At 46.7% G+C, this 20,753-nt stretch overlaps 1 protein-coding gene across 3 annotated transcripts in view; it reads left to right on the top strand.

The window, feature by feature from the left end:
- The window catches only part of LOC140426872 (actin filament-associated protein 1-like 1), a 280,476-nt gene that overhangs the window by 189,399 nt on the left and 70,324 nt on the right, over positions 1-20,753 (top strand). For all 3 annotated transcript variants that reach the window (XM_072512117.1, XM_072512116.1, XM_072512115.1), the window contains 3 exons: positions 4,099-4,182; positions 6,405-6,498; positions 11,386-11,535. In XM_072512117.1, the coding sequence (XP_072368218.1) occupies positions 4,099-4,182; positions 6,405-6,498; positions 11,386-11,535 (328 nt within the window). The remainder of the gene's footprint in view (positions 1-4,098; positions 4,183-6,404; positions 6,499-11,385; positions 11,536-20,753) is intronic.

The following is a 20,753-nucleotide window of genomic DNA, read 5'->3' as shown; positions in this document are numbered from 1 at the left end:
TTCTCCATTTGGAGAAATTCCGCTAGGTCGGACAGCCAGTCTGCAGCTTTGGGTAGTGCTGCTGATCGCCAGCCGTGTACGATTCTCCGACAGGTGATTGGGGAGGCAAAGGCAAGTGCGTCAGCCCACCTCCCATGAACAGATCTGGCTGTTCTGATACCCCGAAGACTGCTACTCTCGGACATGGCTCCACGCTCATCCCCACCACCTTGGAAATTGCCTTGAAGAAGGCTGTCCAGAACCCAGTGAGTCTGGGGCAAGACCAGGCCATAGGGGCGTGGTTGGCCAGGGCGCCTTGGCATGGTTCACATCTATCCTCCACCTCTGGGAAGAACCTGCTCATTCATGGTCTGGTTAAGTGGGCTCAGTGAACCACTTTTAACTGCATTAGGCTTAGCCTTGTGCATGTGGAGGTGGAGTTGACCAATGCAGTGCTTCACTCCAGAATCTCCACCCTATTTCAAACCCCAAATCTTCCTCCCACTTCCCCCACGTCTCGTCCAGTTGTGTATTGGCCCCCCTTTAGCAGTCGCCCGTACATGTCATCCCTTTCCCTAAGATGTCTGCGTCCAATGGGTCCTCTAGCATTGAATGGCATGATGGTCGCGGGAACGTCCTTGTTTCCCTTCTTGGGCAATTTTTGATTTGTAGGTACCTAAGTTCGTTGCCCCTGTCAGCTAGAATCTTTCTGTCAGTTCTTTGAGCGTTGTTAGCCTGTTGCTGGTGTAAAAGTCCCTAACTGTCAGCTTCCCCCTGTCCTGTCTCCATATTTTGAAGGTGGCATCCATAGTCACCGGCATAAACCTGTGGTTGTTGCAGATGGGGGCATTGTCGGACATTTCGGTTAGCCCGAAATGCTGTCACAGGTGGTTCCACGATCGGAGTGTTGCTACCACTACTGAGTGCCGCCCTGGCTAGGGCCGGGAGGGACACTCCATTTAGACACGCCTTAAAACCTTCTCTTTGATCAGGTTTTTGGTCATCTGATCTATTATCTCCTTATGTGTCTCAGTGTTATATTTTGGGGCGGGATTTTCCATTGTGAATCTGCGTCGCTACTGCTGTCAGTGAGGACGAAGAATTTGGCGCTCAGCCAAATCTCCATTCACTGCAGCGGGACGGGAGAATCCCGGGAGCGTTAAGGAACAGAAATTCAAAGTCTAAAATCCTCCTGTGGTGTTTTATTATTGGATTCATGTCTCATTACATTCACCCCCCACCAACTGGCCTGGGCTTGCGAAATCCTACTAACTTTCCTGGTTTGAAACAATCACACCTCTTTAACCTGTGGTTATCCCTCTCGCCAGTCACTCCATCTGGACCTGTAAAGACTTAATTTCCTGCAAAGACTCTCATTCAAAGTATCAACTTGCATCATTGACTTTGCATCATTGATTTGTGGTTGTGGAAACCACCTCTTCACTCACCTGATGAAGGAACTGCACTCCGAAAGCTAGTGATTCAAAACAAACCTGTTGGACTTTAACCTGGTGTCGAAAGACTTCTTACTGTGTCCACCCCAGTCCAATGCTGGCATCTCCACATCATGTTTTATTATGTTAGAGACTATACAAAATCTAAATTGTTGTATTTTATAGTCGTGGTCTGTGTTACAGAGAGTTAGGGAGCCCAATTGCTATGGTAACATGCATTTTTACATGCCTGTTTAGTCTGCAGCTATGGTTAGTGATGGTTAGAGGCTACAACTTTCTCCCCATCGCATAGCTGACCATGAATCTCTCCCGCTCTAGGGCGGCATGTGGTGCAGTGGATAGCACTGGGACTGCGGCGCTGAGGACCCGGGTTCGAATCCCGGCCCTGGGTCACTGTTCGTGTGGAATTTGCATATTCTCCCCATGTCTGCGTGGGTTTCACCCCCACAATCCAAACATGTGCAGGTTAGGTGGATTGGCCACACTAAATTGCCCCTTAATTGGAGAAAAAAATAATTGTGTGCTCTAAATTTATTTTGAAAAATGAATTTCCCCCACTCTTACCACCTGCCATTGGTGACGGACTTGAAGGATTTGCAGGTCGAAAATCAACCTGTTTCACCACATTATGAACGCACCTTCCTCGGACATTAAGTCCTGGGGTCAAACTCAAAGCCAGAGATTCCGGCTCAGATGCAGGGACGCTGTGTCACAAGATCTCCATATTATTCCGTAAATAAAATAGGTGCCAACATTGCCTCATTTGAAAAGTAATCTGATGAATTTCGAAATTACCTTCTGGGAACATTTTAAGTACTGTAAAATAATTAGGCTGGCTCCTGGTTTAGTACAAAAACCAAGGGATCCTTTTAAATAAGTTAAATCATAACATTATCTAACAAGAGATTTTTTTTGACATCTTAATTAAGAGTTTTCAAATCAAATTAAATAGTTTTGCAAATATGAGTAAAGAAATGGTTGTTGACCTATTTTTATGCTGAAATGCAAGAGTTTCTTTAAATAAATTGTTGCTTTAATTGAAACTGGAGACGGCAAATTAAATCTAATTAAATTGATATCTCCACAACTCTTCTTTGATGACTGAATATAAAATTCCTTATGGTATTAGCACGACTACAGTGACTAAATCTGTTTGTGTATCCACGGAACATCTTCAGAAGACAGGAAGAAATTAAAAGATGGTGTCCAGAGAATTGTATTTCTGTCAGTCCTTGTATCATAGCTTGGGGAAGCTGAGAAAGAAAATAGACACACTTTCTGGAGTGAATCTTGTTTTTATTGGTTTGGATTATAATCCTAAATATTATTGTCTGATATCTGATCCTTTTGAATTTTCCGCTCTGGTTTTCCTCTGGTTGATCACAGCTTCTCAGAGGGAATCGGTGTGTTAGAGTTAGAAAAAACTTATCTCCCCATCGAGATAACTTGATCCCACACCAGGCGTGTATGTGATTCTGTGAAATCCTTCTACAGTTTCCTCGCATTGTTTCCCATATGGATTTCAGTGTTTGATCTTTTGAGACATGCTTGAGGCGGAAGAACAATTTCAGACAGAACCTCAGCAATCCTGGCCAAAGGCAGACCACTGACCTGGGTCACCAATGGAAAAATAGTGAAATCTCATTGTAACTGTTGTATAGATAAGCAACTTATACACAAACTATGGACTGGATTCTCCTTTTCTGTGGCTAAGTGCTGACGTGGGAACTGTGGCGTTTTACGACTCCAAAATTGGCACTGAACCCTCACCGATTCCGGGACCGGTGAGGGGCTAGCAGCGGCGCTGGATAAATCTCCAGGCTCCTGCACCAAAAAGGGGCAGAGAATGACTAGGTCCGTGGGCGCGCATGCGCATGGTGATGACCTGCAGCGGTCGTGCCATACAACATGGCGCCAGCCATGCGCGGACCCGACCTGCCAAATACGACCTCACAGGACAATCCCTGGCCACCCCCCACCAGTCCCCCCCCCCCCCCTCTCCCAGCCCTCGCGGTAGCGCCCACCCCCCCCTCTCCCCCGTCCAGCAGCACGGCTCCCGGCCGACAGTGGCGGCGCTGGACACAGTCCGCTCAGACACACTTCAACCTCACGGTCAGGAACTCAGCCCGTCGGGGGCGGGGCATCGGGGGAGGGCTAACGCCGTTCCTGCGGCGCGTGACGCAATGATGCCATTTCCGAGGGGCGGGGACTCGGAAACTGGGTCAAACCAGCGCCGTCCTCAATTTGGGCATTGGCAGGGCTTCTCCGCCTGGTCCCTGATTACGATATTGATGTTGGGCAAAGGAGAATCCCACCCCATATTTGTGCAAATATAACTCTGAACTTTCCCCAGTGCATTCTTCCATTCCTTCACCACCAAAATGCTCGCTCAGTATAGTGGACTCATCTTCTCCATAATCCAGAAGTTCAATACCATACCCGTTTCCATTTTCTTTGCTCTTTCCTCATTACTTTCCTAAACTGCAATAGAGGTTGCTTTTATGCTGCATTTACCTCATGGAGTTACTGCCAGTGGGACTCCCAACTTCAGTGGCAGAAGTTTGAGATAAATCTCCATTTGGCTTCAGGAGAAATAAAACATTGATGAGATCCAAAATGGACTACTGATTTTCCATGTTTTATGTGATTTGTTTTATTTCTTTAGATAATTAGGGACATATGCAGTCAATGCAATGGTTCTGAGGGATCAACATCACCACTTTTCCTACCAAAATTAGAACTGGAAAAGGTAAATGTAAGATATGTTTTGTGTTTGAATTAATATTTTATGTTTAATAAATACACAAGTCATTGACGTTCAGGCCAATTTCACTTCAAAAACATTGGTTAAAATATAGCGAATTTTGTTGATGGTAAAAATGTCAGAAGAATTACACAGCTGTGGGACAAGTTATTGCTGCACTTGTGTGTGTGTGTGTTTATGCTTATGAATGTGTTCATGTTTGTGTGTCAGTTCATGTGTGTGTGTGTGTGTGTGTAGAAGATGCAATCAGTCTACTAGACTGCTCGCATGTGGAGAGGTCTGAAACAAGTTATTTTAACACACATCAGGTGCCAAAAGAGACCTTTTGAATTGCATAACAAATATGGTGCATCGACACATAGATTCACAGGATCAACTGGGCAATGCTACTGATTGCTTTCCAGTCACTCCAGTAGCTGTGGATCAATCGCCACAGTGTAGTGTTTCACCTTCAGGAAAAAGGGAACAATAAAGGGGAAATAAACATTTTAACTTTACCTACATTTTATCTAATACCAGAAAGGCACACACAAGACACAAGAATATAAAGAAATTCTGGTACACGCCCATAATTTTGTCGAAGTTGAGGTCCAGTTCCAGCTTTGCTGTAAGAATGAGGCAGATATGTTCCCCAGGGAAGAAAAAGGGAAAAAGGGAAATCTCCTGAGTGCATCCCTCACATTCCATTTCGTTGAGAGGTAATAGTGATGGAAACCTGGCAGTTGATCATTTTCTCAGCTTTTCTGCTTGGGATATGCTAGTATGCGTGGAACGGGGAGAGCTAAATTGGGAGAGTTACTTCATTTGTTGGGTAAAATATATTTAACTAATCAAAGCAATCACAGGAATCTAAAATAATAGTAGCATCTGAAAATAATCAGTTTTAGATACAGTCAAATATGCTTATGAAAGAACGAGGTTCCGCTCACATTTAACCAATGTTCTATTGACTAACTGGGTTTTCACAATGGTGTAATCCCAAACAACTACCATTTCTTGACTTGTGTGTGTGTGTTTATGCTTATGTATGTGTGCGTGTTTGTGTGTCAGTTCATGTGTGTGTGTGTGTGTGTGTGTGTAGAAGATGCAATCAGTCTACTTGACTGCTAGCATGTTTTCTAAGATTTGTTATGATGTAAGCAGGAGTAGGTATTAATTTTAACAAATTTATTTGTCATTTACTTCTTATTTAGAATCTGCTATTCAGGTCCCATCTGAATTGCAAACAAATCACCGTATTTTATTGCCTCACAAGCTCAAGTGAATGAGTTGGCAGCAGATTTGTGCTACATAATGGTTTAATGTAAATCGGATCGATAAAGGTTCTTGTGTATAACTTTACACTTAACATTGGCTATGAACAGATATTTCTTACTGCTGTCAGAATACCAGCCATGCAATCAGTAGGCACAAGAAATAATTCCGCAGTTGTTTCCACTAAATCTTAAGTTACCAAACCACTGTTCATGATACAAACTATGAGGTATTGTTAGAAAACATTGCCTAAAATGGTTATCTGCTGCACAAGTGTCATTCTCCAGAAAGGTTAATTTATCCACTTGTATTTGCATCATGCTGAAATATATGGGGCGAGATTCTCTGTTCTCCCCTTGGCGTGTTTCTCGGTGGTGGGAGATGGCTGCCAGATAGATCTTCTGGTCCCGCTGCTGTTAATGGGAGTTCCCATTGAATCCATCCCATGCACCGGGAAACCCACGGTGGGGGGGTGCTGCAGGCAGGACCGGAAGATCCCGCTGCGCCAACAGTCGGAAGGTCTCGCCCATAGTGACCGCAAGTTAGCTGACAAAATATGCATAAGATAAAAATGTAATCTACTGAATAGAAATCTTCAGATGGCTTATGAGCAGAATTTTAAATGTTTGGATAGTAGCTGGAATCATAGAATGATAGTTATAAGCAAATTCATCCAGAAGATTCCCCTCAAAGCGCGTTAAATAATAAAAGCTAAAGCATTTGGCCTCTCTAGCCTGAGTGAAAAATAGGCAAGTGTAAAGAAAGAATTGTAACTTCATTTTTTATCAAAATTGGCAAAGACAGGAATTTCAGCCCCATTGTGGGAATTGCTGTTCTTGCTGTTGTCCTGCTCACATGATGTTCCTTTAGGCAGATGACTGGGGAAAAAGGAGTAAGGCTTCCTAGTATTGTAAAAACAAAAGATTATTCTTGGTTTCCATGCCTTTCTACAGAGATTATCAAATGAAAAACAGGCCTCAGACGCTGAGAGTGTAGTAACAGGGGAGAACGGATCTCCAGTTAATGGGAGAGAAAGTAGAGAACATGGTAAGTCAGTACATCGCAATGTAAACAATTGTTTAAAGCTCTGTTGTTTCCAGTTCCATTAGTTCTTTTCAAGCAAACCCTGTTTTCTTTTATAATAATCTTTATTGTCACAAGTAGGCTTACATTAACACTGCAATGAAGTTATTAGTAAAATATGAAAGGAACAAAATAAAATCACTCACTGTGCCACCAATGCAAGTGAGTTGTGTGCAAACATTTGGGAGCTGAGAAAAAATTTCGAGAGAGTTTTCTAATTTGGCCAAAAATTCCTTTCCCTTTCCCAGAAGGTTTAAAGCTGCATAATTAAGGAGGATTAAGCTGATAATGTACAGAAGTCAAACCAGGCTCTAAGATACCAACTGGTCTTTAATTGTCCTTTTTGATGTATGGTTCTATATTTACCTACATGATCCACTTACCTACATGATCCACTTTCTATCAGTTTCAAGCCATAGTGTAATTCAGATCACTAAAATCTCTGTTTCAATCTAACAAAATAAAACTTAAAGGAGAAAAGATACTTTCAGAATTTCAAAGAGAAAGAGGCTTCTTTGGATTTGATGTATAGAGCTGTAAAAAGATGACGAAAGTTAATATGATTAATTGTAAGTGATTTTTAAGATTTTAGAAATTGTTTGTAAATTCCAACTGCTTGCTTATTATGGCTTTTGGAAGTTACTGAGCTCCAAAATCTGATCTTTGTTTGATATTATACATTATGCCAATGATGTACTCCAGTTTCCAAGTGGAGACGACCTCAGGGGTGAGCTGTTTGTAAGCACAAGAATGCACACCAGTTAAAACTTCAGATGAAGGCTCTACCAAATCAATGCTACAATCAAGTCTTTCTGTTGAAATCATAGCCTCATCACTTCAATATTCAAATATTACAACGGGCTAACATCAGTGCTGACATTGAACATGTATTAGTACAAGCAAGTGCACACACAAAAATCGATAATGTGATCATGCTGCTCTGAGCAAATTACAGCAACGTAGAAAATTGACTGCATTTCAAATCATGTTTTTGAAATGTAACTCAGAGCACAGTATGAACAAAGCATTGAATTTCATCCAATTGAATATCCAGTGTCATCAGTAACAACGGCAAAAAAACAACTTCTGAAATTCTCTCCGCATACTTGAAATGATAAAATAAGAAGGAAACATCTGACTAATATAAAAGGTCTTTATTTATGTTGTGCCTTTTCTCATTCTCTGGACACTGAAGTGCAGTCACTATTGTGCTGTAGGCAAGCATGACAGCAAGGTCCGAAAAACAGTAGTGGATGAAGGGCCAGTTAATCTGACTTGGTGGTGAAGGAGAGATCCCCGTTCTTCCTGTGGAGTGCATTGGGATTGTTTACGTTGACCTGAACTTCCAGATGGCAACATAGAATTGATGTAACACCACATTGGATATAATAGGTCCCTGGCCCCTCTCGGCTACATTAAAAAGTGCCGACAAAAACTCTGAGAAACACGAAGCTTCAGCCACAGTCATGCGCAGACTGAGCATGTATTTTTACCTCCGCTTTTAAACCGTATATTTCAAAAATAAAGCAACTTATGTCTTAACTGTCTGCGTCATTAGAAAATGGTAAATGTATATGCAAATATATGGTGATGTATAAAATAAATTCTAAATAACGACTATTTCTAATTGCTAAGGCAACAGAATTATGTGGGCCATGAGGCATTCCCTGACCAGCCATGACCGTTTCATTTTCATTTTTTTAAATCAAAATTTTAAAGATTTTTGGGGATTGCAAAATAAATCTTGGGCTGAAAATGCTGTTGTTGTTTTAGTGTAGCTGTAAAGTGTGAGGCCAGAATTTGGGGCATAAGTCGATATGCCAGAGTTTCATCAGTCCTAAAATACATACTTCCATGAAAATGATGCATGTTTTCCAGCGGCAGGATTATGAGGGCCTTAGAAAATCTACCATTTACACCAGAAGCTCATGACAACTTTCCTGTATGCTCACATCTCCAAGAGCAGGCATGTGAAGGGATCAGCGGGAAAAGCCAGGTCGACTTTAATTAGCAGAGAGGCTGGCATCACAAAGGTGAACATGTTACCTGTGCTATGCCAAGTGAAGGCATGTCATATTCATACCTCTAAACATGGACTGCATTCAGTATATAATTTTCTAGAACTGTCTTGTATTTAAAAAGTGGACACGAACAAGACTATTAAGATGGCTGCCCAGGATCAGGTGGACCTTGCAAAATCTACTCAAACCTCCAGAAAGTTACAGAAAGATTGAATAACCAAGGCCAGAATTTTATGCCCGGGTGGGTTCTGATGCAGGTGGGAGTGTAATATTGCACTCCCTTAAGGCCCTGATTGGCCGGCAACTCTCCAAGGTGGACCTCCTCCCGAGCGAGAGCATAGGCTCTGCCTTATGTCATCCACTCCTCGTTAAAGTGTAATATGGCATTGGGGCTGCTGGAGCTGGTAGGATGTGTTCCACATGGGCTCTTTGACCCCTGCAATTCTAAAAATTCAGGTCCATGGGTGGGGGCCTCCCCCTTGAATGCCAGAAAATCCCTGGACTGCCATGCATGAGGTGATAACCACTTCCTGCACACATTTTGCTGGGTATGACTGACAGTGCACTAACATGCCCTCTCCCTGCTTGGACTGAGACCAGGACTGTCTTTGGAAGATCAGCAATGTAAACTGAATTGCTGCTTTGCTCCATGATCCTTCTACCCTGGCTCCGATTCACTTATGTCCTTCTCTAAGATCCCCCCCCAAGTCATGTGTCTGGAATGCAACCTTGACCAGTTGTCCTCATTCCCTGCCCGGTTAAGCCTTTGCCCTCCAGCCCCTTACCTTGCTTCGGTCTTGCCTCCCCTCCCCTCGCTGTCCCACCACCACCTCAGATGAGCCCTTGCCTTGTAGCACATTACAACCCACACCTGCATTACTACTTGTCTGGTTTATAGAACTTTATCTCTGTAACACTGCTTAACAATGATGTGGTGCTACCTGCAAAGTTAGTGCAGAGTTAGAGGTGCAGGGAGCATTGCGCGATGCAAGGGAGAGAATAAGCCTCAAAGTCACATGGTTTTGTGAAGGGGAGGTCATGTCTCATTAACTTGATTGAGTTTTTGAGGAGGTATCAAAGATGATTGATAGGGGGAGGGCGGTGGATGTTGTTTACATGGACTTCATTAAAGTCTTTCTCAAGGTGCCTCATGGCAGACTGGTGCAAAAGGTCACACGGGATCAGAGGTGAGGTGATAAGGTGGATACAAAACTGGCTCGGTCACAGAAAGCAAAGGGCAGCATAGAAGGGTGTTTTTCTGAATGTGTCTCTGTTGTTTGTTGTGTACATAAACGATTTGGAGGAAAATGTAGCAGGTCTGATTAGTAAGTTCGCGGATGACTCCATGGTTGGTGGAGTGGCAGATAGTGTTGAGGATTGTCAAAAGATACAGCAGGACATAGATAGGTTGGAGACTTGGGCAGAGAAATGGCAAATGGAGTTTAATCTGGACAAATGTGAGATAATGCATTTTGGTAGGTCTAACATAGAGGGGAAATATACCGTAAATGGTAAAACTCCTAGTAATATAGAAAGTGAGAGAGATCTGGGCGCGCAGGTCCACAGATCTTTGAAGGTGGCAACACAAGTGGACAAGGAAGTCAAGAAAGCATATTGAGTGCTTGCCTTCATTGGATGGGGCATCGAGTATAAAAACTGGCAAGTCATGCTACAGTTGTATAGAACCTTGGTAAGGCCGCACTTGGAATCTTGCGCACAATTCTGGTCGCCACACTACCAGAAGTATGTGGAGGCTTTGGAGTGGATGCAGAGGAGGTTTACCAGGATTTGCCTGGTCTGGAGGGTGTTAGCTATGTGGAGAGGCTAAATAGACTCAGACATTTTTCATTAGAAAGACGGAGGTTGAGGGGTGACCTGATAGAGGTCTACAATATTATGAGGGGCATGGATAGGGTGGATGGGCAGGCACTATTTCCCATGGTGGAGGGGGTCAGTCACCATTTCCCATGGTGGAGGGAGCATAGGTTTGAGGTCCGTGGGGAAAAGTTTAGAGGAAATGTGCGAGGCAGGTTTTTTACACAGAGGGTGAGTGCCTGGAACACATTGTCAGGGGAGGGTGTGGAAGCAGATACATTAATGGTGTTCAAAAGGCATCTTGACAAACACATGGATAGGATAGGCATAGAGGTAAATGGCACAAGAAAGTGCTGAGGGTTTTGACAAAGGTTGGTATCATGACTGGTACGGGCTTGGAGGGCCGAAGGGCCTGTTTCTGTGCTGTATTGTTCTTTGTTCTTTGAAGTGAGGTCCCAGATATACAACACTTATCTATGGTTGTGAATTGCATCTAATTAGACACTGATGTGACCTTTTGATACCATCCCCCTACCGTCACCAACCAAACTCTCCACAGGGGAGGGCATCAAACTCTGACCCATGTTCCTGTTAGGGTTGGTGAAAATATTGTAAATCCATTTTGAATTGGACACCACAAAACTTGATTAATCTCCTGTAACACATTGCCCCCTCCCTACCATATGCCTGATGTATTTTAAAAACCATATTGAAAACTTCAATTTGTTCATTCTTTACATTAACTAGATAAATTACACAAATTACTATTTTGCTTTAGAAGAAATGTTTCTCTGATACAATCTAGACTTGTCTAGGCGTAAAAGGTGTCTGCATGTCGCTTATTAAATGTATGTCATCTTCTGAAGGATGAGATGGGAACGAGCTATTGAATAATTATTCTCCATCTTGCAGCTAATCCTCCTTGGCATTCCACAAGCAAGGGTGTAACATTCTTTTCATGAAAGGCATATACATCAGTGTGATTTAATCAATTTTATTGTTTATGATTAAATAGTCAAAGGGAAGCGGAGTGGCTTGGCTGAACTAAAAGGCACAGTTAGCAAGGCTGCTGGGAGGAAGATTACGCGCATCATAAGTTTGGCAAAGAAGAAGCAAGCTACTGAGGAGCAAACTTCCTCAACAGAAGAGGACATTCCATGCTGTGGTTAGTACTAATCTGCCTTCTGGTACTTGGCTTGATAAATATTTCGGCCACATTCATTATTTGTACCTGTCATAGTACGACTAAAAATCACCAGTACTTATTGCACACTCCTGCCATAACTCCACCCAACATTACTTTCCAGTTTCCCGATGACCATGTGAGCACAGAGTATCTGTGCATCCCAAATGAGGCCCTTGTTACAAAGAGCAAATGTTTGCTACATTAAGAGTCCCCATGACCACCGGCCTATCCTTGGTACAGCTGGTGAAAACCGCATACCAGCTGCCCCATCACAGAAGTTGAACTCACCTGGGAGGTTGAAGGCTAGACAATAAAGATTTTAAAGGAATCTATATATTTTTCAATATAATTAGCAATGCCTTTACAAAGAGGATTGAAAGGGCCAGCTATCTGCCTCTACAAGAGGTAAGGAACCTCTGTCCCTCCCATCCAACACTGAATCTGGTTGTTTCTGTCACAGGTTTTGGTTTGTCAAAAGAATTGACATCCGTCCTTGGGAACCTCCTCCTGATCCTGTAACATCCACTGAGCTGAACAGTGAAAATTCTTCTCCACTTAAATGTGTGGAGTGCAAGAACCCATCTCATACAATTCTCCTCCTAATCATTCAGGACAATTGTGAATTAATGAGTCTGAGTTAAGTCCCTTGCTTCTCATTGTCTTAGTTTCAAGCAAACGATGAACCACCGAATTCCACAATTTGGCTCTTGTAAATTGATTATACCTAATATAAAACCTTTGCTTCGATACCAAGAGCTGGTGGACTTTAAAACCTGTGCATATTAATTTTGTGTTAAAACACACTTGAAGAAAACTCACACCCGCATCTTTGTGAGGAGAAAAATGATCAAAGAAGAAAGAACAAAGAAATGTACAGCACAGGAACAGGCCCTTCGGCCCTCCAAGCCCGTGCCAACCATGCTGCCCGACTAAACTACAATCTTCTACACTTCCTGGGTCCGTATCCTTCTATTCCCATCCTATTCATATATTTGTCAAGATGCCCCTTGAATGTCCCTATCGTCCCTGCTTCCACTACCTCCTCCGGTAGCGAGTTCCAGGCACCCACTACCCTCTGCGTAAAAAACTTGCCTCGTACATCTACTCTAAACCTTGCCCCTCTCACCTTAAACCTATGCCCCCTAGTAATTGACCCCTCTACCCTGGGGAAAAGCCTCTGACTATCCACTCTGTCTATGCCCCTCATAATTTTGTATATGTCTATCAGGTCTCCCCTCAACCTCCTTCGTTCCAGTGAGAACAAACCGAGTTTATTCAATCGCTCCTCACAGCTAATGCCCTCCATACCAGGCAACATTCTGGTAAATCTCTTCTGCACCCTCTCTAAAGCCTCCACATCCTTCTGGTAGTGTGGCGACCAGAATTGAACACTATACTCCAAGTGTGGCCTAACTAAGGTTCTATACAGCTGCAACATGACTTGCCAATTCTTATACTCAATGCCCCGGCCAATGAAGGCAAGCATGCCGTATGCCTTCTTGACTACCTTCTCCACCTGTGTTGCCCCTTTCAATGACCTGTGGACCTGTACTCCTAGATCTCTTTGACTTTCAATACTCTTGAGGGTTCTACCATTCACTGTATATTCCCTACCTGCATTAGACCTTCCAAAATGCATTACCTCACATTTGTCCGGATTAAACTCCATCTGCCATCTCTCCGCCCAAGTCTCCAGACAATCTAAATCCTGCTGTATCCTCCGACAGTCCTCATCGCTATCCGCAATTCCACCAACCTTTGTGTCGTCTGCAAACTTACTAATCAGACCAGTTACATTTTCCTCCAAATCATTTATATATACTACAAAGAGCAAAGGTCCCAGCACTGATCCCTGTGGAACACCACTGGTCACAGCCCTCCAATTAGAAAAGCATCCCTCCATTGCTACTCTCTGCCTTCTATGGCCTAGCCAGTTCTGTATCCACCTTGCCAGCTCACCCCTGATCCCGTGTGACTTCACCTTTTGTACTAGTCTACCATGAGGGACCTTGTCAAAGGCCTTACTGAAGTCCATATAGACAACATCTACTGCCCTACCTGCATCAATCATCTTAGTGACCTCCTCGAAAAACTCTATCAAGTTAGTGAGACACGACCTCCCCGTCACAAAACCGTGCTGCCTCTCACTAATACGTCCATTTGCTTCCAAATGGGAGTAGATCCTGTCTCGAAGAATTCTCTCCAGTAATTTCCCTACCACTGAAGTAAGGCTCACCGGCCTGTAGTTCCCGGGATTATCCTTGCTACCCTTCTTAAACAGAGGAACAACATTGGCTATTCTCCAGTCCTCCGGGACATCCCCTGAAGACAGCGAGGATCCAAAGATTTCTGTCAAGGCCTCAGCAATTTCCTCTCCAGCCTCCTTCAGTATTCTGGGGTAGATCCCATCAGGCCCTGGGGACTTATCTACCTTAATATTTTTTAAGACACCCAACACCTCGTCTTTTTGGATCACAATGTGACCCAGGCTATCTACACCCCCTTCTCCAGACTCAACATCTACCAATTCCTTCTCTTTGGTGAATACTGATGCAAAGTATTCATTTAGTACCTCGCCCATTTCCTGTGGCTCCACACATAGATTTCCTTGCCTATCCTTCAGTGGGCCAACCCTTTCCCTGGCTACCCTCTTGCTTTTTATGTACGTGTAAAAAGCCTTGGGATTTTCCTTAACCCTATTTGCCAATGACTTTTCGTGACCCCTTCTAGCCCTCCTGACTCCTTGCTTAAGTTCCTTCCTACTTTCCTTATATTCCACGCAGGCTTCGTCTGTTCCCAGCCTTTTAGCCCTGACAAATGCCTCCTTTTTCTTTTTGACGAGGCCTACAATATCACTCGTCATCCAAGGTTCCCGAAAATTGCCGTATTTATCTTTCTTCCTCACAGGAACATGCTGGTCCTGTATTCCTTTCAACTGACACTTGAAAGCCTCCCACATGTCAGATGTTGATTTGCCCTCAAACATCCGCCCCCAATCTATGTTCTTCAGTTCCCGCCTAATATTGTTATAATTAGCCTTCCCCCAATTTAGCACATTCATCCTCGGACCACTCTTATCCTTGTCCACCAGTACTTTAAAACTTACTGAATTGTGGTCACTGTTACCGAAATGCTCCCCTACTGAAACATCTACCACCTGGCCGGGCTCATTCCCCAATACCAGGTCCAGTACCTCCCCTTCCCTAGCTGGACTGTCTACATATTGTTTTAAGAAGCCCTCCTGGATGCTCCTTACAAACTCCGCCCCGTCTAAGCCCCTGGCACTAAGTGAGTCCCAGTCAATATTGGGGAAGTTGAAGTCTCCCATCACCACAACCCTGTTGTTTTTACTCTTTTCCAAAATCTGTCTACCTATTTGCTCCTCTATCTCCCGCTGGCTGTTGGGAGGCCTGTAGTATACCCCCAACATTGTGACTGCACCCTTCTTATTCCTGATCTCTACCCATATAGCCTCACTGCCCTCTGAGGTGTCCTCTCGCAGTACAGCTGTGATATTCTCCCGAACAAGTAGCGCAACTCCGCCTCCCCTTTTACATCCCCCTCTATCCCGCCTGAAACATCTAAATCCTGGAACGTTTAGCTGCCAATCCTGCCCATCCCTCAACCAGGTCTCTGTAATGGCAACAACATCATAGTTCCAAGTACTAATCCAAGCTCTAAGTTCATCTGCCTTACCCGTAATGCTCCTTGCATTAAAACATATGCACTTCAGGCCACCAGACCCGCTGTGTTCAGCAACTTCTCCCCGTCTGCTCTGCCTCAGAGCCACACTGTCCCTATTCCCTAGTTCTCCCTCAATGCTCTCACCTTCTGACCTATTGCTCCCGTGCCCACCCCCCTGCCATACTAGTTTAAACCCTCCCGTGTGACACTAGCAAATCTCGCGGCCAGGATATTTATGCCTCTCCGGTTTAGATGCAACCCGTCCTTCTTATACAGGTCACACCTGCCCCGGAAGAGCTCCCAGTGGTCCAGATAATGGAAACCCTCCCTCCTACACCAGCTGTTTAGCCACGTGTTTATCTGCTCTATCTTCCTATTTCTAGCCTCACTGGCACGTGGCACAGGGAGTAATCCCGAGATTACAACCCTCGAGGTCCTGTCTTTTAACTTTCTGCCTAGCTCCCTGAACTCCTGCTGCAGGACCTCATGCCCCTTCCTGCCTACGTCGTTAGTACCAATATGTACAACGACCTCTGCCTGTTTGCCCTCCCCCTTCAGGATTCCCTCTACCCGTTCGGAGACATCCTGGACCCTGGCACCAGGGAGGCAACATACCATCCTGGAGTCTCTTTCACGTCCACAGAAGCGCCTATCTGTGCCCCTGACTATAGAGTCCCCTATTACTATTACTCTTCTGCGCTTTGACCCTCCCTTCTGAACATCAGAGCCAGCCGTGGTGCCACTGCTCTGGCTGCTGCTGTTTTCCCCTGATAGGCTATCCCCCCCGACAGTATCCAAAGGGGTATATCTGTTCGAGAGGGGGACAACCACAGGGGATTCCTGCACTGACTGCCTGCCCTTTCTGGTGGTCACCAATTTCTCTGCCTGCACCTTGGGTGTGACCACATTTACATAACTGCGATCTATGACGCTTTCCGCCACCTGCATGCTCCTAAGTGCATCCAATTGCTGCTCCAACCGAACCATACGGTCTGTGAGGAGCTCCAGTTGGGTGCACGTTCTGCAGATGAAGCCATCCGGGACGCTGGAAGCCTCCCGGACCTGCCACATCTCACAGTCAGAGCACAGAGCACAGTCAGAGCACAGAATGCTTTTGGCAGCATCAAAAAATGCTTTTGGCAGCATCATTGACCACGTGCATCCAGTTTGGTGTTAGTCAGAAGCTTGGATAGAATTCTATCCTCAAAGTCATTACTTATAAAACGAAAAACAACAGTGGAAGACGTTCCTATTTCAAAATCCAACCGAGGTAATGAAGAGTACTAAAAATTATGGATAGTTTGTTGCATGCAATGGCAGCAACTTCAGCCATGCACTACAAACCTGTGAATCCAGGGTGGTGAAGTGAACGGCACAATCCTATAGGTATCAGAAGGTAATGTTGACCCCCAAATTTATGTGAGTTTAGTTCCAAAGTTAAGCAGAGAAACAACCTCACTCAATTTAAATATTTTAATGAGGCTGCATGCTTTAATTTTAAAAATGACTTCATTGTTAACCACAGTTGGCTGCGTTTCCCAGGTCTAGGGAAATCCTGCAGAAGGAATAAAGGTTGAATCTATGAAGTAATGGTCTTTCCAGCACTGCTTGTGGGCCAGGAGGAGCAGAGGTTTTTCTTTCAGGCCCAACAAGCTTATCAGTAAACTGCATTTCCCAAAATATCTTTCTGCTCCTCCCCATGCGATCAGGCCGGGATTCTCCATTGTGAGTATGCCTCGCTACCGCTGCTAGCGAGAACAAAGAATTTTGAGCTCAGCCAGATCTCCCATTCACTGCAGCGGGACCAGAGAATCCCGCTGCCATGAGCGGACGGTGAATCCAACCCCACATGCCTCCCCGTGATCAGATCCCCTGACCGCCTTCTGCTTTCCCTGATCATCATCTGTTTAACCTCCCTTGCAATCAGAATTCCCCCCTGCCCTCACAACTCTACAATCAGACAACCCCAGACTATTCCTACCCCACTTCCTCTCTGACCCCAATCCTAGACCCACCTGGTCTTAGCTTGGCTACAGCCTTCTGATGCAGACATTCTTGTAAACAGACAGGCTTGTTGTGGACAGAAAACCTGAAAAAGCATTAAAATATGTCATCTGGGAAAGGTATTTCCTTGTCCTCATGTGGAGTGTGCCTCCTAGGGAAGACTGGGCTATGATCCTAAACCCATTTCCCATCATGCAAGTTTACAACACAAGGGGCGTCATTCTCCGACCCCCCTGCCGGGTCGGAGAATGGCCGTTGGCCGCCGTGAATCCCGCCCCCGCCGAAGTTTCCGGTACCAGAGATTGGGCGGGGGCGGGAATCGGGCCACGCCGGTTGGCGGGAACCCCCGCTCAATTCTCCGGCCCGAATGGGCCGAAGCACCGCCCAGAAATTGCCTGTCCCGCCGGCGTAAATCAAAGCTGGCATTTACCGGCGGGACCAGGTGGCGTGGGCGGGCTCCGGGGTCCTGGGGGGGGCGCGGGGCGATCTGACCCCGGGGGGTGCCCCCACGGTGGCCTGGCCCGCGATCAGAGCCCACCGATCCGCGGGCGGGCCTGTGCCGTGGGGGCACTCTTTCCCTTCCGCCTCCGCCAAGGTCTCCACCATGGCGGAGGCCGAAGTGAATCTCCCCACTGCGCATGCGCGGGAAACCTTCAGCGGCCACTGACGCTCCCGCGCATGCGTCGCATTTCCGCGCCAGCTGGCAGGGCACCAAACGCCATTTCCGCCAGCTGGCGGGGCGGAAATCCCTCCAGCGTCGGCCTAGCCCCTCAATGTTGGGGCTCGGCCCCCAAAGATGCGGAGCATTCCGCACCTTTGGGCCGGCGCGATGCCCGTCTGATTGGCGCCGTTTTTGGCGCCAGTCGGTGGACATCGCGCCATTGGGGGAGAATTTCGCCCCAGCTCTCTGAGGTTCAGCACGAAATATCACAAAATTTTAAATCTTGCTCTACAAGGCTACAATGATGGTTGGTGTGGAAAGTGGATCTGTCACAGTTGTGCAGTTTTACAAAAAGGGATTATGTGCTGTTTGAAGTTAAGATACATTGCTGCACCAAAGTATCCTGACCATGCTTAAAAAAAAAAATTGGGAGTGTATTGCATTCTGCTGATCCAATGGGCGGGATTCTCCGTAATTGGCGCGATGTCTGCCGACCTGCGCCAAAAACGGTGCGAATCAGTCCGGCATCGCGCCGCCCCAAAGGTGCGGAATTCTCCACATCTTGAGGGGCTGAGCCCTTACCTTGAGGGGCTAGGCCCGCGTCGGACTGATTTCCGCCCCGCCAGCTGGCGGGAAAGGCCTTTGGTGCCCCGCCAGCAGGCGCAGAAATGACTTTGCCAGGCGGCACATGCGCGGGAGCGTCAGTGGCCGCTCACGGCATCCCCGCGCATGCGCAGTGGAGGGGGTCTCTTCCGCCTCCGCCATAGTGGAGACCATGGCGAAGGCGGAAGGAAAAGAGTGCCCCCACGGCACAGGCCCGCCCACAGATCGGTGGGCCCCGATCGCGGGCCAAGCCACCGTGGGGGCACCCCCCGGGGCCAGATCGCCCCGCACCCCCCCCAGGACCCCGGAGCCGGCCCGCACCACCGTCCCCCGCCGTCCCAAAGGTGGTTCAATCCACGCCGGCTGGCGTGGGTTGACAGCGGCGGGACTTCGGCCCATCGCGGGCCGGAGAATCGCCGGGGGTTTCCCGCCGACCGGCGCAGCACGATTCCCGCCCCCGCCGAATATCCGGGATTCACGCCGCCCCCCCCGGCGATTCTCCGACCCGGTGGGGGGTCGGAGAATCGCGCCCAATATTCCTACACTTGATAATCGTAAAAGCAAACCATAAATGTAATTGGAAAATATAATTTAGTCCCAAAATTTAATTGACTCTTTCGCTGAAGGCACTTATTCATGCTAAAATAGGCTACCACAATTGCCAGCAGAATGTCACCTTCCCACCAGGGAGCCATTGTTTTTATGTGAGCATCATAACTCGGTCTGATTAAGTCCTCGCCAGAGATCCAACTGCAAGCAAGCTTAGGAATCACCTCTCTGGCCTGGGTTGTTGTGGGCCATTGTAATGCCCTTGCTGCTCTGCTGGCTGGCATCAGATGAGCACAGAACATGGTCTGTATGACTCAGCACCACACCAATCAGTGAATTTACTGGCTAAACCATTAAGGCGATCGCCAATAAATGCAATATTTGATATGGTCAGCAAGGCATACCACATATTGCTTTTAGTATTCACCCCGCAACTAGTAAAAATAAATGGTATTGTCTGTAAACCTAAAATAACTTGCCATGTTAAGAATACTTCACAACCAGTGGTCCAGCTAAGCCGCAAGAGTGCTCTGCAGCATGAAAGTTACAATGCAGGCCTTGTACTGTGATGCAAAACAATTTAAAGACACCAGACACTGAGAAAAATGGGCCCTGCACGTCACCAAAATTGTAATAAGAATATTGTGCACAATATGGTGAGGTGAATACCAAAGAAGAGGAGGGGAACAATTTGAAGTGAAGGGCAAGAAGCCAGAAAGTGCAGTCTTAAGATAAGGATATGAAGCAACAATTCCAGACACCGAGATAAGGACAAAGATCAGCTGGGGTGGAATTCTCCGGAAACGGCGCGATGTCCGCCGACTGGCGTCCAAAATGGCGCAAATCAGACGGGCATCGCGCCGCCCCAAAGGTGCGGAATGCTCCGCATCTTGGGGGCCGAGCCCTAACCTTGAGGGGCTAGGTCGGCGCCGGACGAATTTCCGCCTCGCCAGCTGGCGGAAAAGGCCTTTGGTGCCCCGCCAGCTGGCGCGGAAATGACATCTCCGGGCGGCGCATGCACGGGAGCATCAGCGGCCGCTCACGGCATCCCCGTGCATGCGCAGTGGAGGGAGTCTCTTCTGCCTCCGCCATGGTGGAGACCGTGGCGGAGGCGGAAGGGAAAGAGTGCCCCCACGGCACAGGCCCGCCCGCGGATCGGTGGGCCCCGATCGCGGGCCAGGCCACCGTGGGGGCACCCCCTGGGGCCAGATCGCCCCGCGCCCCCCCCAGGACCCCGGAGCCCGCCCGCGCCGCCTTGTCCCGCCGGTAAGGTAGGTGGTTTAATTTACGCCGGCGGGACAGGCATTTTAGCGGCGGGACTTCGGCCCATCCGGGCCGGAGAATCGCGCGGGGGTTCACGCCAGCCCCCGGCGATTCTCCGACCCGGCGGGGGGTCGGAGAATCTCGCCCCAGGCTCCCATCCAACTCCAAGAGGAACATTTGGCTTTCTGGCAATGGGGACGATTTCACTGATACAATTGCTGCTAAATCCATTACCACCCATCCAGAAAAAAATCATTGTCAAATCAACAAACACTCAATCATAGGCCAGAATCATCCCAGCTTGGGTTCCAGCAAAGGTCAGAATTTCAGTCTGGTGGCCATATGTCTGGTGAGTTTCAGGAGTTCCCAGCACCCAGACACTTCTCACGGACACCTGCACCATATGGCTAGCTTGTATGTTTCTCTTCTGCTT

This window comes from Scyliorhinus torazame, chromosome 7 (assembly GCF_047496885.1).
Source record: "Scyliorhinus torazame isolate Kashiwa2021f chromosome 7, sScyTor2.1, whole genome shotgun sequence".
Lineage (NCBI taxonomy): Eukaryota > Metazoa > Chordata > Chondrichthyes > Carcharhiniformes > Scyliorhinidae > Scyliorhinus > Scyliorhinus torazame.
This window is presented reverse-complemented; position numbering and strand designations above follow the sequence as displayed.